At 39.3% G+C, this 16,701-nt stretch overlaps 1 protein-coding gene across 3 annotated transcripts in view; it reads left to right on the top strand.

Moving 5' to 3' along the window:
* The window catches only part of NUP58 (nucleoporin 58), a 34,697-nt gene extending 28,348 nt beyond the window's left edge, over positions 1–6,349 (top strand). For all 3 annotated transcript variants that reach the window (XM_030882673.2, XM_030882675.2, XM_030882674.2), the window contains exons 13-15: positions 1,163–1,261; positions 2,855–2,950; positions 4,185–6,349. In XM_030882673.2, the coding sequence (XP_030738533.1) occupies positions 1,163–1,261; positions 2,855–2,950; positions 4,185–4,354 (365 nt within the window). In that variant the 3' untranslated portion in view covers positions 4,355–6,349. The remainder of the gene's footprint in view (positions 1–1,162; positions 1,262–2,854; positions 2,951–4,184) is intronic.
* The last annotated feature ends 10,352 nt before the right edge of the window (positions 6,350–16,701 follow it).

Genomic DNA, 16,701 nt, shown 5'->3' on the forward strand with positions numbered 1-16,701 from the left:
GAACAACTTGAAGGCTTTGATTTCTTTAAAAAGTCTAAATATCAATCTGTATATTACTTTGGCAGTTCCCTCAACTTTGAGATGCACTGATCACTGTGCTTGAAAAAGACAAGACTGAAGATTGTACTATGAAATTTATCAAATAATTTTCATAAATTATTTATCAAATATGAGAGATTTATAGATTTTTGTATTCTGCTTAGTTAAAAAAAAAAGGTAGTTAAAAAAGGGAGGCTAGTAAGTTTGATGCTATTCTTGCCAAACAAACTCAGCCAAAATCTTTAAAGTAACAAATGGGAAAAGGATGACTAATCGTTCTGCATCTGAGTACATTTTCCAAGATGTTGGAAAGAAACTTCTGAATTGAAATCTTGAATGTATTGAATCTGTCAAGGTACACAGCGGTGCCTTTGTAAATGTTCATTCTCTATCTTATTTCATCAGGTGATAAGTGGTGTAATGTAGCAGAGCTTAACAGTAGAACTCAGTTATCACTCTTTGTGAACAAGTTGGAATTGTCATGTTACTGTGTAATTGATTTGCTTTAAGATGAACAATAAATTTAATAAAATAAAACATTGTCTTGTTTTTTATCTATTTATTTATATATCATTTATATTTCCTATAAGAAATCATGCCTAGTTTTTGGTACTTACTCTTATGAAGTAACATGATGGTTTTGCATGTTAGTGTCAGTCTCTTTTGATCAATTGAGACTTGACTCTAACAGTTAAGGAGCTTATTTTAAAAAGAAAAAAAGTAAAAACGTTTACTGAATACAGCAACTAGTTTTATCAGAAAACAAGCGGAGAGATCTAAAACCATTCTAGAAGTAGAACTAAAAGAACTATAATTTACAATACATTAAAGATTTCAAATTATTTAAACTAACACTCATCTTTCCGTGTGGTAAGCCTCTTTTAATTGTCTAGTGTGAACAAGTTAATTTTTTTAAATTTATTTTTGGATAGGTAAATCAGCTGGGACAGATAAATTAGGCTGGGGGGACATCCTGAAAACTAAGTTTTAGCAAATAGAATTTGTTAAAAGTAATCACTGTTCATTTTAAAAATAATTTCATAAAGTAACTTTAATCTTGAAAGAGTAAGGCAAATTTGTTTTTTTTCCCCCCCCATTTTTTTTTTTTTTTTTTTTATACCAGGGCCACAGCCATCTCTGGGAGTTAGTTTTGGAGCGCCATTCGGCTCAGGTATTGGCACTGGCTTGCAGTCAAGTGGCCTAGGTTCTTCAAACCTTGGAGGTACACTTTAACTTTTCTCGTATTGCATTGGACTGTGATACATTTGAATTGCTACCAGCCTGTAAACACTTCTAAGAGGATCTGCTCTTTGGGAAGTTAAGGTTCTATCTGGCAAAAAAAGGATTCTCCAAACATAATCAGTGCTTTCTAGTATTAGATTTAGAACTTAAAAAATCATTTCATGTCTGTGAATAGTAAATATAAAAACGTATTAAAAATCAAATGGTAGGGATGTTCATATTTTCAAAGGAATATGCTAAAATATGAACTTGAAAATTACTTCGTTTTATTAAATTAACTTAAAAAAATTAGTTGGAGTCCTAACTACTGCTGGACATACATTCTACTAAGCATCTTCTCTTTCTGCAAATGAACACTTTAAATGGGGACATAATTGTATTATAAATCGAACAGCTTGACTTCTCTCCATTCCTGAGCGCTTCTGGCATATTTGCCTTTATGCATACTTGTATACATAGGCAGTTAAGTTTATCTCAGTAGATTCATAAGTTAAGTCTAACTAGTAAGGTAAGTCTTCTGCAAAAGCATGTTAAATACAAATGCATTCCCAGTTCTCTGGTGTGGATAATTGAAGGTTGATTGTATTTTGACAGGTGCATTGTCATGTAACGAATAAGATTCCCTTATTTCCATTAAAGTATATCATTATAAGAGGGAAAGCCTATAAGCTATTATGGTTATGTAATATATTACACTCTAATGGGAAATATTGGGAGTATGGCAGACAGCGTAATTCCTATGATCTGTATTCCCGTTTGTTGCCATATTTCGTAGAGTTACGGGCAGTAATACTGTCAGGCTCAGTATTTTAGATAAGCTGTTGCAGAGTAGCCGAAGATGAATCGGATTCCATTTTCTGAGCACTTGAAACCAATCTTCCAGCACTTGGCAAAATCCCCTCTTGCACTCTGTATGATGAAGACACGTGCTTCGTTTAAATTGTGACTGTAGTGTTGTTGGGAGAGAAGCCTCGACGCTCCCCCTCCCACTTTCTCAGCATTGCGTTGCTGCTTCTGTGGCAGGAGCCTGCTCTTCCTGAGTAGCTGTAGAGTGACCGACCCTTGTGTAGTCACACAGGGTTCCAGTGGTAAACTTCGTAAGTGAGAATGTCTTCGCAGGAAGCAGAGTAAAATTACTGTGTGTGGTACTTTGCATTGAAACTGTTGTGCGTGCCTTGCTTATTTATGAATTTAGTGTTTTTTTTTTCCTGAAATGAAATATCCTTAAGTAGATATGTGTCTATCTGTTCGACTAAAATCATACTTGAATGGTCACTGAAATTTCTAGTCCGTTTGGGAGAGAAAGTACTAATATGACCTTGTTTTTTATGGCTTTGTTCTTTAAAAATTACGGATCGGTCATAAGCTTAGTCTAAGTAGATCTAAATGTTTTATTTCAGAATTGATCTGGTTCTTCCAAAAGTCTTACGCAAAGGAGTAAAGCAGATCTCCTTAGTAAGGCCGTGGTTCTCAACACTGTTTATTAGACCACTGATAATTTGGGTATTACTTGTCAGTATCCTTTCACCTGTGTTTTTACCTGCCGTGTGTGTCTCTCTATCACCCCCACTAGGCTTTGGAGCTAGCTCTGGTTTTGGATGCAGCACCACAGGGGCCTCCACATTTGGATTTGGAACAACAAATAAACCCTCAGGAAGTCTTAGTGCAGGTTTGTGTGTTTTGGCCTGAACTTCAGGCGGATTCAAAGGTGCACATTATTTAATTTTAAAAGTATAAGTGTTGTTATTTCCGGTATCCAAAAAAGATGCCTGATTCAGTTTCTACCCACTGGATGAAGCCTGCAAGCCTAGTAATCATGCATAGCTTTCTCTGTCTCATATGCTGAAGGTCAGGTTTGTAGAACGTTTCTAACAACTTAAGTTTGATATAATAAATAACTACATCGTCTTTTTAACTAAGTAGAGATTATTTTGAACCCAAAGACCAGTTTTATGTTTAAACAGTTTTCTTCGTTATTACAAAAATGAACCCATTGCGAAAGTTTTATCATTATTCATTCAGGAGAATAGTTTCTCTTCTGAAGAGGTGTTCTTTAGTTATAAGCCCCCCTGATTTTAAGAATACCAGTCTTACAAATGATGATTAACTGGCTTCTTTGTTCATTTTTGACATAGGTATAATCTCTTGACGCTTCTACTAGAAACTTCCAAATTCCATCTACTTTTGCATTTGTTTCTATATTTGTAAATAATGACTTGTTTTAACGTGCAATTCTTAGGGATAAATAGCATGCCTAAAATAATAGTACCGATTAAAGTTTTTAATTGCGGGAATTTGAAAGAAATTCCATTTAAAATTAAGTGGTGTTTAAAATCAGTAGTTCCTAGGGAGTAAGATAATAGCGTTCAGTGGTATCAGGATTATAATATGCATATATTAACATTTAGTTAGCTAGGCAGTAATAGTATTTGATCTTAATTATTGGAGGGCTCTGCTCTTCTGTGTAGTCATTGTCCTGGAAATTGTGGGTTAAGGCTTTCTTGGAGGACTTAGAATTGCAAGGGTGGGTCCAAAGGCTGTGAAAGTCTCTTCTTTACATTTTGATAAAATGTTTCTGGAGGGCTGAGGAGGAGGGTACCTTGGCATATTTAATTAACACGAAAGTGGCTGCCAATTTGAAGTTTTCTGTCGAGTTCAGTTATTTGTGTAAGGTTTCTCTCTTGCTCTGGATCACTAAACTTCTGTCTGTAATGGTGCCACTTAGTTGTCCGCTAAATTATTTTCCTGTAAAATTCCATGTTAGAAATTCAGGGCCCTAAGATATTTGCTATTTGCATAGGTTATATAGTCTTTCAGCTAGACACTTAGCTCTCATCCCCATTTTTTATGTTTGTTTTTGTGATTTAACTTCTGATATGAATATTTTCTTCCCTAAACATAAGGCTTTGGCAGCTCAAGTACATCTGGGTTTAACTTCAGCAGTCCTGGCATCACGGCGTCAGCTGGTTTGACATTTGGGGTGTCCAATCCTGCCTCTGCAGGCTTTGGAACAGGAGGACAACTCCTTCAGCTGAAGAAGCCTCCAGCTGGAAACAAAAGAGGAAAAAGATAAACATGGGTTGATGTGTTGAGAGAATCCGTAGCAGCACCGTTCATTCTCTGAATCTATTTTTCTAAAGTTGAAGCAGGAACTAAATTGCATCCCAGGAGCTGTATAAAGTTTTGATAGTTTTTCCTTACTTCTGGAATTTGAACTCTGTTCTCGTTTGCCGTGCTAAACAACTTTTCTCTTGTGTATCTGAAACCTACTTGTGTATTTTTCATTATTTTGATTCTCAGTGTAAGAAATATTACATCGCTGATTGGTAGAACCTACTACTATTTAACCTAGTGTTTGAGCAATGTTTTTGTTGATAAGGTTTACATTATGTGAATATATGCACATTTGTTTCTTATGTAGATGGTATGAACTCTAGGGCCTATACCAGAATCACTTTGTTCCTTGATAAAAGGCCTTCTGAACTACACTGCAGGGCATCTTGTGAATATGTATGTAAAATATATACAGGATAATACACACAATTGTGTGTGCATATAGAATATATATTTACAGACCTACAACTTTTGCCTCAGACTGTTCCCCTTTTCTAAGGGTACTCCATTTTTCACCTTTTATGCTTCAAATCCTCAGTGCTTGTAGAACAAGGAGCTAAAGGCACCAAGTCATTGTAGTTATTTGCTTAAAGACTTAGTGAAATGGTTACTGGTGTAAATATTGACCAACTCAACTTCATTGCCCCCAGTCTCTCCCATTTTTGTTTCCATGTTAATCTCAGCAGCTGCTCCAGATGAGGGCTGCTGGGACTCATCAGACCGACTTCAACAACTTTATTATCCTATATATCCTCATATCTGAAATGAACCTTCAAGAGCATATTTGAACTCCAGACTGGTGTTCTGGGGGCAAAGAGCTATTAAGCCAAACTGATTCTATGCAGGTGAAGGATGCACTATTATTTTAGTGGAGACTTTTCTAGCTATTCCAATAGAGAGTTCTTATAGGGCTATCGATATTGACACCAAATGGAGTCGCTTATCAGCCTCTTTTATGTCTTAAGTAAGTGCTTAATTTGGAATAAAGAAACAGTATATTTTAAGAAAAAAAGTATTCTTTGTAGCCACAGTAAACTATCCCCCGTTTTAACAGTGAACAGAGAGCTCCAGGTAATAACATATAGAGACATGTCAGGTTTCATCTATGTGTTATTTGTATTAGTATTAGTGACAGAGAGTGGGTGAAAAAGAGAGCCCTTGGAAAGAGAACTGCCTTAGCCATGATTTCAGACAGAAACCGTTAAGTAGACCTATTTTATCTTTCAAGTGCAGTTTTCAGTTGGGATGTGAACATGGAATTTCACTGAAAATAGTTTAATTTTTTTATATAGAAGGTTTTGTACATAATGTGCATCAAGTGAATATTTTCAGAATCATTTTCACCAAGGCACCTTTTTTTCTAAAATAGGTATATATATATATGTATATATATATATACATGTATATATATATACACACAGACACACACACACACACACACATATATTTTAGTATAACGTTAGTTGGGTTTGATTATGAAAGTGTTGTCAAATCTGTTTTATTTATCTGCATATAGCAATGATTGGCTTTTGGAATTGAAATTTTTGCGCCTTGATGCATTAAAATAAGGAAAATGCTTTGTTTCTGAGCATGAAAGTTGTTTTTATTTTTGCATACTTCCCCAATACTGCAGTCACCAGATCCAGGTTTTGGGGAAGGGTAGGAAAACATGTGGTTTTGTGTTTTGAATTAATGTCAGAATTAAATACACATTACAGCAAGCTTTTTTTAAAAAGGACATTGCATTGTACTGGAAAAAGCTGGATATTTATATTTCTTGTGTTTTTTTCTTTATATATTTTACATTTTAATATGTTGACCATTGGGAATTTGTAACAGATCAATTTGTGACAGGAGTTTAAATGTGTCGTCACTGTGTCCATTGTCTCCACTTTGTCCAGAGCCTGTCATTATGTAAACAATAAAATTTACTGTGTCACTTGCTTTGAATCTTTATAGGTGTCAGTAGTTGTTATTCATATGTAATTTTCTTATTATTCCTCTTCTATTCTCTGGTTGGTTTTCAGTGTTTTGTTTTCACTGGTTTATACATCTTGCTCTTTTGAAAAAAAACAAAAGGCTGAATACAAGATAGCAAGTTCTTTGTCACTTGCTTTTGTCTTCTCAAAATTACAAAAACGTTTTAAATTATACACAAAAATATTGAGTAAAAAGTGAAAGTTGCCTTCAGCTCCTGGGCCCCAAACCCACTTTCTTCCCCACAGTGTCTGCTCTTTGTGGTTTGGTGTGTATCCTTTCAGATCCTTTTTAAAAATGCCTTTTCAGCTTGTGTACAAATGTTCATTCTTTTTCTCTCTCTCATTTTCTCACATTTATTGTCTCTTAGATTCTTTTTCTTTTTTTTTAAACAAATGGGTTAACAGTCTGTGTGTTCTGTGACTTCCTTTTTTCCCCTTTAGTGGCGTATCTTCTCTGCGTGTCAGTCCGTGGAGATTGACTTTTTGCTTACTGTCCCGTGGCATGGACGCCCGGTGATTTGTTCCAAATGTTCCCTTTTCTTTCCAGTATTTCGCTTTCACAGAAGAGCTGCAGTGAATATCCTTGAACATGACTCTTGGTGCTTACGTTTAATGTTTCTCTGGGATCGATTGTAGAAGAGGAATTGCTGAAGAGGCATACAAGCTGTATGTTTTAATGTCAGACTGCCTTCCAAAAACGCTATATAAACAGACACTCCTGTGGTATGTGTGAGTACCCACTTCCTGTCTGCAGCCCTAGATAGTATCAGTCCTTAAAACAAGTACATGTGAGGTTGAACTTTTTAGCATGCATGTTAGCCATTTACATATTAACCTAGTTGCATGGTAATGTCCTGTGTCCGTTTTTACACCAGATCATTTAGGAGTTTCTCCTTAGGGTCTCTGTAGACAATGTGTGCTAGTATTTTTCTTATGAGACAGGTTGGACTTCTGGAGTCAGCTGGGCCCAGACCCCTGCCTCGAACCTGTGTGGTCTTGGGCAAGTTTCTTTTCTACACCCCAGCTTCAGCACCTGCCAAGTGAGGACAGTGAAGGCAGGTGGCTGTGTGAAGGTGAAGTCTACGTAAGGCACTTGGGTGCAGGACCTCTGACGCTGCAGAGGCATTTACCGTTCCCGCTGCGGTTCCCCAGCTGCTCACTATAGCTGGTTGCTTTATTTCGGTTCCTGGCGGGGAAGCTGCCCTATCTTCTTTTTCTGTTTTTTTGTTCTGTTTTTGTGTTGGGTGGCTATTCTACAACCCTTATACTCTTTAGGATGTACCTATTTTGTCAAGTTCGATTTTTCTTAGGAAAAATCCTACTGGGATTTTTGATTAGGTTTATACAAATAAAATATATATCTGGGGAGAATTCACATCTTCATATGTACAGCATGGTATATGCATTTCTTAGGTCTTTTATTTCAGCAAGGTTTTACAGTGCTTGTTAGATCCCTGGTGGTTTTCCCTATCGGCATCTTAATTTTATTCCTCAGTGAGGATGTGTATCCTACAGTTAGTACAAATGCAGATTAACTGTTCTTTTGTGATAACATAGTAAGCCCAACTTAATGTACTGCTAATCTCAAATAGAGATTTTCACAACGAGGGAAGCTGAATAGTGCCTTTAGAAGTTTTGCAGTGGGATACTTTCGTGTGCGACATATTTGGGTTGCAACGGTCTATCGCGAGATAGGCAGCATCCGCTTCCTCTGTGCCTCGCCCCCGCCTCTCACTGTGGGTAAGTCTGGCTGCACTGTGCCTTTGGGAGCGCGCCACACGGTGTTGCTCAGGGGGCACGACTCTGGGGCTCGCTAACGTGGGCCCGGGGGTCTCATCTGAATCTCACGGTCGTGTCTCATTTGTTGTGTGTAGTCTGTTCGGGCAGCACACTCAGAACTCTGTATCCTTGACCTTGTTCAGTCTCAGTATGATCCTAGAAGGCAGAAATCCCGTGTGTCTAGATGGAGGAACTGAGGTGTAGGCTAAGCGGTTTCCCCAAGGCCACACAGCTCTTAAGTCCTGCAGCTGGGGATTTTCTGTGAAACAGGGATAGCAAGCTAACCTTCATGCCCATCCTTTGGAAGGCACCGAAGGTAACGTGGTTACATGATTTATACGGGGCAATTGCACACATACAGTAGACTGGTCCCTGCAGGTAAGGGAAGTACCGAGGGCCCTGGGGCCTGAGGGAGAACAGTCACCCTCTAGGGTGCAAGGAGTGTTAGGAAGACATCCCAGCTCCTGGCAGACAGGGTGGTCTGTCCACCTCAGACAGGGTAAGGGGAGCAGTTTGGGCTGTTTGAATCTTGTAAGAAGTTTAACAAGAAAGCCTTTCCAGGAAGGCTCGCCTGACCCCTGTAACTGAAACGAACACCACAAACTCAGACTGAGTGCGGCTGGATCCTTTTCTTGCCATGCGGAGATGCACCTCAGTGGCCCAAGAAAACCATGGAAATGGGCTGCAGGGGCTGAGAGACAGCAGCAGATGGAGGATAGGGTAGGGATTACCAGAAAAATTGGTCTTGGCCCAGAATATTTTTGCCTTTCTCAGTCCTTCATTCAGTGCCCATTTTTCTCTTCTTCTTAATCTGTCAATTCAAACAAACAACCTACCAGGTCACAAAGGTTGCAGTGCTGAGGGTAGGCTGTAGATTTAAGTTGCAGAGAACTTGGTTTTGTCATCCTCACCCCTCTGAGTCCCCTGGTAGCAGGTCAGTTTACTTCAGTAAATACTTAGATTTGCCATGTGTGAGTCGCTGATGGGAGCTTAGAGGGTACAGATATAACTTGTTTCCCTCCCTCAGTCCTGTGAGGTAGATACTATCATTCCTTTTTTACAAATGAGAAAACAGGCACAGAAGTTAAGTAGTTACGGTCACTCAGCTAGTAAGTGGATGGGCCGGAGTTCAAACCCAGGCAGTTTTCTCAGAGTCTAGACTTTGATGCAAATAAGTATAATGCAGGCTGGGCTCTCTTATTAAGTTATGGGATAAAGATACAAAGAAAATTCTTGTGAGCACGGAATAGAGATTCTTCAGGCTTGGGGGAGTCAGAAATCTGTTGTACTAGAAAGTGGCTTTGAGCAGTGAGTATGAATATGATTTATTTTTATAAAGTATTTACAATTTGAAATTAAACATTTAATTAAAAGTAATCATAAATAAGTGTGAACAGCATAAAGGGATAAAATTAAAAACCACCAATACCCCCGTCTCCAGAGGAAGTTCCTACGTTCCTTTTCATCTTGATTCTTGTTTTTCTTCATTCTTTTTAACAGCTGCATGGCATATATGCCTGTATCCTGTTTAACTAGTTCCTTTGGTGAACACTTAGATGGTTTCTGGTTTTTTTGGCTATTAGAAATGATTCTACTAGGATAGGTGAAAATAGTATCCAATTTTATTGACATTTCCTTTATGTGAGTTTGAACATTTTCATGTGGGTATTGGCCATCTTAATTATTTGTAAGAGCTCTTTGGATGCAATCACTTTCTGTAGAAATGTTTGGAAAAATTAACAATTTTAAATCTTTAGTCTTGGATTCGTGTGACTGTTTTTTAAAAAATCACATCACCCCATTTCATGTTGTTTTTAAACATTCTTAATATTTAAATTACTTGTCTTATGTATGGCAAATGTTTCACAGTTAATCTTTTCACGTCTGTTTATGGTCACTTGTTTTCGTTGTGTAGAAATTTTAATTTTCTTACGTTGCCAACATTTATTAGTCCTTTTGAAATGACTTCTGGGAATGAGTGAAAACTCGGTGGGAGGAAAAAATAGAATAAGACCTTTTAAGTTATACAGTTTACAAAGTCATATTAATATTTCATTGACACATCATAACTGTATGAAGATGCCTTTACAAGATTCAGCTGGGTGGCTGGGGTCAGATTGTAATGGGCGTGTCTGGACCGAAAGACTTCACACCGCGAGGAAGTTTTTGAGCCCTGCAGTAACATTAAGGTTAATAACGTTAACCTTAATAATGGTACGGTAATTTCTCTTTTACAGATGAGGGAAGAAGCTAAGTAATTTGCCCAAAGTTATGCAAGTACGAAGTGATGATGCCAAGACTCAAACCCCAATATTATAGGTGTCATTCTAGTGAAATCCTCTTGCAACAGGTGATCATACGGAGAGCACTTTCAGCCCAGTGTCAGATATAATTAAAATTGCTCATATATGAGTAGAATAAAACGTCATTGACAGTCATCCCTATTTTTGATGATATGTAAATATTTAAAGATATATTTTGTATATTTTTGTATATCAATATTTTGCCCCTTTATTTGACTTTATATTATTAGTCCAGGGAATTTATTAGCCTTGAAAATAGCAGGATTTGTCTTCATTTTTTAATTCTTATCTTTTTATCAGAATCACATAACAAGGTTTAAAGAGTCAGATGTCTCTCTAAGGTTCATTACAAAAGCAGCACTCTCCCCTTCCTCTCCTTTTTGAAGGGGCTGTTTTGACCTTGTTAAGCTTTCGGTCAACTCTGTCTCCAGTCCCACCTCCACTGCTATTTGCTGAAACACTAAGGCTTCCCCACTGCAAGCTTCACGTTTAGCTTTCTTGATTTTGCTGAGTCAGTTATTCCCATTCCAGTTCCTAAAATGTCATTGCCTCTTTTCCTATTTTCATTGTCTCTGTGGTTTTAGGCCACTTTTAAAACTTTAATCTTTTTATGGTGGTAATTTTATTGGAAATTCATTTAATTTAAAATTTCAATTTTCTTTTCTGGAAGTTGTGATTGGTCCTTTAAAAAGTATGCCTGGGTCACTTTTTGGTAATCTCTTATTCCTTATTTACACTTTCTTTTCTTTATGTATTATTCAACATACTTATTTTGTATTTGTCATTGGTAAGTCCAATACCTAAAGTCAATAGGGTCTGATTTTGTTACTTGTTTTCTCTGCTGTCTTTTGTTCCATGTGACTTGTCTTTCTCCTTGTGTTTCGTAATTTTTATTTGTGAGCTCGTCTTTGATAGGAATTTATCAATTCTTTGAGGCCGAAGATGTGCTCCTCCAGACAGGAACTTCTGTCAGGCCCCTCAGGGCATGGCCAGCCCGGGTCCACTTTAACGTAACGTCTCACTCTGAGGATGTTTTGGACCATGTATGAAGTGTGACTTGAAACCATAGTCCCTGTTGAGAGTCAGCTCTAAGCAGTGAATTCTCAGAGCAGAATTTTCTTTCACTTCAGAGAGCCAAGGCTACAAGAGGCAAGTTTTCTTTGTCAGATACTTTATCTACATATCTGTCTATCTGCCTATCCTTTCTATCTATTATCTGTCTATCTATCTATCTCCCTCCCTATCTATCTATCTCCCTATCTATCTGTCTCCCTATCTCCCTATCTATCTATCTATCTATCTATCTATCTATGGTAGTGCTAAGAAAGGGGTTGGCAAACTATAGCCTGTGGGTGAAAACCAGGCCACTTCCCGTGTTTATAAATAAGGCTTTACTAGGGCACAGCCGTGCCCACTTGTTTACTGACCATCTGCGACCGCTTCTGCTCATCCACAGCAGAGGTAAGTAGTTGGGACAGCGACCGCATGGCCCGTGAAGCCTAAGATAATCACTATCTCTGGCCCGCTGGAGAGAATGTCTGCAGACTCCTAGTGTAGACCTTTGACAGCCCTGTTCTGTAGGGGTTCTTTGATCTCCTTGCCTCACATCCTTACATCACTTAGGGTGTGGTCAAGCTGCTCTATTAGAGGACTCAAGGTACAGTGGCTTAGAGAAGATGGTTCCTCTTTCACACGGTGGTGCAGGGAGCTGTCTGGGGCTCCCTGACATGGCTGCTCAGGGGCCCAGACTCCCGACTGTGGTTCTGCCCCGTCTGCGTGGTGGGATGGATTTGCACTCCAGCTCCTGGAGGAAGGAAAGGGTGGAGAGGAGAGGGACACTTTTCCTCTGCAGAGTGTGATCCAGCGGTTGCACAGGTCGCTTCTGCTCATGTCAGCTGGCCAGAACCTCCTTGCAGGGCTGCAAGTGAGGCTGGGGGTGTCTTTTGGTGGGTGGTCTCACACTCCCCTAAACTCCTGTTGGCAGAGAAGAGGGAAGAAGGGTTCCTGGGCCTCGGCTTGACTCTTGAACAGCTGCTGAGACTTGGCATCAGGGGCCACTACCAGTCTCAGGTACCCCTTCCTCAAGCTTTGACTTCATTTCTGGCTTCTAAGAATTTACCTTACTTCCGTGCTAACTCAGCTGTGAGTTTAAAAGGCACGTTTAAAAATTATATCCATCACTTTCAGCTGTTTTGTATTTTTGGACATCTAATCCAAATACAGTTTTAAATAGAGGGCTTTGACTTAATTTTTATGGGCCTACCTTCTGTTGAATCTCTCTTATTCCTGATTTGGGTGTAAGCTGACCTAGATTGCATCTGAGCTCAGTAGTGATTGTAGTCTCCTTTGTCCATGATCTAGTCTATATTATTCTTTCTTCAGAATAACTTTCCTTCTCTTGGCTTTTATTTATTTTTATTTTTTTTTTCGGTACGCGGGCCTCTCACTGTTGTGGCCTCTCCCGTTGCGGAGCACAGGCTCCGGACGCGCAGGCTCAGCGGCCATGGCTCACGGGCCCAGCCGCTCCGCGGCGTGTGGGATCTTCCCGGACCGGGGCACGAACCCGCGTCCCCTGCATCGGCAGGCGGACTCTCAACCACTGCACCACCAGCGAAACCCGGCTTTTACTTTTTCACTCTGTTTCTGGTGTTGCTCTTTAGTTTTGGCTTCTGTGACTTTACGTTCAGAGGTTACAGACTAGAGTTCTGCCACTTGATCTTTCTAGTCCACAGAATGTTTGCTGATTTTTAAAAATCAGATTTTACATAAAATTCCAAATCTCTTACTTCTGAGAACTCAGTGGAAGGATCTGGCAGCAGTGCCTCAGCCTTCCTGCAGAGGGAGCTGCCCCTTCAGCTGTCACTCATCCTCCAGTTATCCCCACTCCCCATCCCTCTCTACCGCCTCCTGCACGCACATCACTCTACTTACTGAATCATCTGTTTGCCCCTGGCTTTGTCCACCCCTCCTTCCCGCTTTCATTACCCCAGGAGTCCTCTCCACACACTCCCCACTGGTGCCATGACTTGTGTAGGAGGGTGGGGGAGGTATTTTCTCCATTTCACAATAGGGAAAACGAACTCACAGGGCAGGTGTCACACACAGGCGTTAAAGTTCCAATGGTCAGTCTGTTCACAAACAAGCCTTAGGAAGGAAAATGTACTCACGTGTAGTAAATTCCTCAGTGCTGGGAAAGCATTTGATGTCAATCACTTTGAATGCAGTGAATCTGGAGCTCTGCAGTTTCAGAGTTGCAGAATCTGGAGCTCTGCAGAGCAGGGCAGCTGCCAGCAGGGGCAGGAGGGGTGGTTTCCTTCCTACCCCAGGGCGAGTTATAAATGCTGCACAGGTACTCAGCGCACAGTGTATGTTTCCTAACCTGTTGTGTTATGACAGCCTTCTGTAATGAGACTTTTTTTGTGTTTTACTCTTTTGTAAGTACGTTAATAACAAGGAATGATTCTTTCCAATCATTGTTTACATCTTCTGTGTTAGCTGCACAGAAGGTTGGTCTAAAGAGCAAGGTTCTTTTAAATAATTTAGCCCAAAACAGTAATGTGCTGAGTATTTATTCCTCCTGGTCTCAAAAAGAATTCCTTCTGCTCCAAAATACTATGTTTTATTTACAGTTGGTTTAGAATGAGCGATTCTTCACTTTTTAAATCCTGTGTTTGCAGATAATAACATATTTCTGAACTATTATAAGCCAAGCAGGCTTTAATCTGTGCTGTCCGAAGTGGTGGCCACTAGCCCTATGTGGCTACTGAACACATGAAATAGGGCCAGTGGGACTGGAAACCTGAATTCTAAAGTTCATTTGAATCAATTTAAAATTTTAAAACTGACGTTCAGTTCAAATACTGGGCAACGTTTAAGTGTGTCTGGAACTACTTGGCTACATGAGTCTACTTTTTCAATTTTCAATTTTACAAAACCTAAATGCAAACCAAGTAGTTCTAAGGTACATTTAGCATCCAGGTTGAGAAGCATTTGCGTATAAAATTCACACTGGATTTCAGAGACTTAGTGTGAAAAAAATGTAAAATATTAATATTTGTATATTGATTTCATGTCGAAAGGATAATATATTGAGTTGAAACATGATTAAAGTTAATTTCATGTATGTCTTTTACTTGTTTTAATGTGGCTAGTAGAAAATTTTAAATTACGTATGTGACTTTATATTTTTTGGACAGTGCTGGTTTAGATGATACTGACCATGGTCCTGGGACCATATATGGCTTATTATACACCAAAAAGAGAAATAAATTGCAGATTTTTAATTTGCTTCTTTTTAAAATAATCTCGAGGTCAATCGTTGTAACAGCCTCCTGTGTGGTATCCCTGCTTTCATTGTCTCTGCCCTCTCCACCAGCAGAATTCCTAGTTACCTTCTCAAAATGCAAATAGGATTATGGGAAGCCAAGCTCTTTGGCGCTCTTTGTTCCAAACTCTCCAGCATAAAATGCAAGCCCCTCACAGCCTCGTCCTTACTTTCACCCGCCCCTTGGGGCACCGTCACACCAAGGGCCTCCTAGAACACATCCCTTCCACCCCTCTGCTTGTGCACGAGCCGTTTCTTTGGAGTAAATGCTGGCCTTTCAGTGCCATCTTGCCTCATCCTTCCCAGCTCCTCCTGCAAAGTGAATACACACCTTTGCACTCTGCTTAGACTTTGGGCCTCAGAGGGCAGGCTTCCCACGTCATGGTTTTGTTACTTGATGGTCTGTTTGTCGCCCACGTTAGATTGAGTAATCCCAGAAGAGGAGCCCTGTCCTGTGTTTGTTTTGGTTTGGTTTTGTATCCTCAATACTTATCATCTAATTGGACTCCATAAATACCTCTGAATTAAGTAATTAGTGCAGTGCAGTGGGAAAAGGTTAGTTAACTCAGTGACCCATTGCCGACCTATCTCTGTCTAGATGTTGGAACCATGCTGCTGGGGTAGAATCTCTCCTCCACCACTTAGTAGGTGTATGACCTTGGCCTAGTTTAACATCTTTGTGCCTCTTTAGTAAAATAGAGTGACCAATACCTGTGTTCCAGGTTGATTGTGCAAATTGAAATGAGTTAACTTATGTAAGGTGTAAGCTAAGCATGTAGTAAATATTAACTACACTTCTCCTAATACAGTCTAAACTATTTTTCTTTTTCTCTCAGGCAACAAATCACGGGTTTTAACTGGATTTCGAAAACCCAGTGTTACAGAAACCAATGAACTAGGAAGAAAAATCCAGTTCTGAGCAGGCATTGAATCAGCAAATATCTACTTTGCAAGGAACTTCTGATTATCATTTTGGGAATCTCATTTAAGAACAGAACTACATGTCGTAGAGTGTTTGGTCAAGATTTTTAGAATTCAGGAAGGAAAACTTGCCCCTGTTGTTTAAGGACAATGTAATGGAATATATACGAGATCCTGGGAATGTTTAAAGTGATTGCAAGCAGCCCACTAATCCAGTGTATGGAAGGAGTAGTGGAAAATTCATAGATGGGACAGGCAAAGTTGATACAAGAGACAACTGGCCAAGTAGAGTGAATTAAATGTGTGTAACTTTATGCAACTCATTCTTTTGTAAAAAAAGAACTTCACTGAGATATGATTCACATACCGTACGTTGAATGAAGGGTGCATTCCAGTGGTTTTTTAGTGTATTCACGAAGTTGTGCAATGTCACAATCTAATACTAGAACATTTTTGCCACCCCAGAAAGAAACCCCATACACATTAGCAGTCACTCCCCATTCCCCATCGCCACCACCCCAAGCCCTAGGGAACCATTCATCTACTTTGTGTTTCCACGTATTTGCCTATCCTATTCATACAAATGTGACTATAGCTTCTTTCACTTAGCATAATGTGCCCTAGGGTCATCCATGTTGCAGGATGCAACAGTACTTCATTCCTTTTTGTTGCTGAATAATATTCCATTGGGTGGATATAGTCTATAATCAATAAAAATGATCAAGTCTGAAGAGCAGAAGAAAGATTGAAAAAATATGAATAGAGTTTTAGGAACCTGTGGTACAAAATTTATAAATCTAACGTTTGTGTGTAAAGAGTCCCAGAAGAGGAGGAGATAAATGTTGGAGCAGAGACAACATTGAAAGAAAGAATAGCCAGAAACGTTCTAAATTTGATGAAAGACATACCTTTACAGATTCAAAAGGCTCACCAAACTTTGAGCAGAACAGATTCAAAGACAGTCTGCTAGATATAGTCAAACTACGTAAGACCAAGGATA

This window comes from Globicephala melas, chromosome 18, assembly GCF_963455315.2.
Source record: "Globicephala melas chromosome 18, mGloMel1.2, whole genome shotgun sequence".
Classification (NCBI taxonomy): domain Eukaryota; kingdom Metazoa; phylum Chordata; class Mammalia; order Artiodactyla; family Delphinidae; genus Globicephala; species Globicephala melas.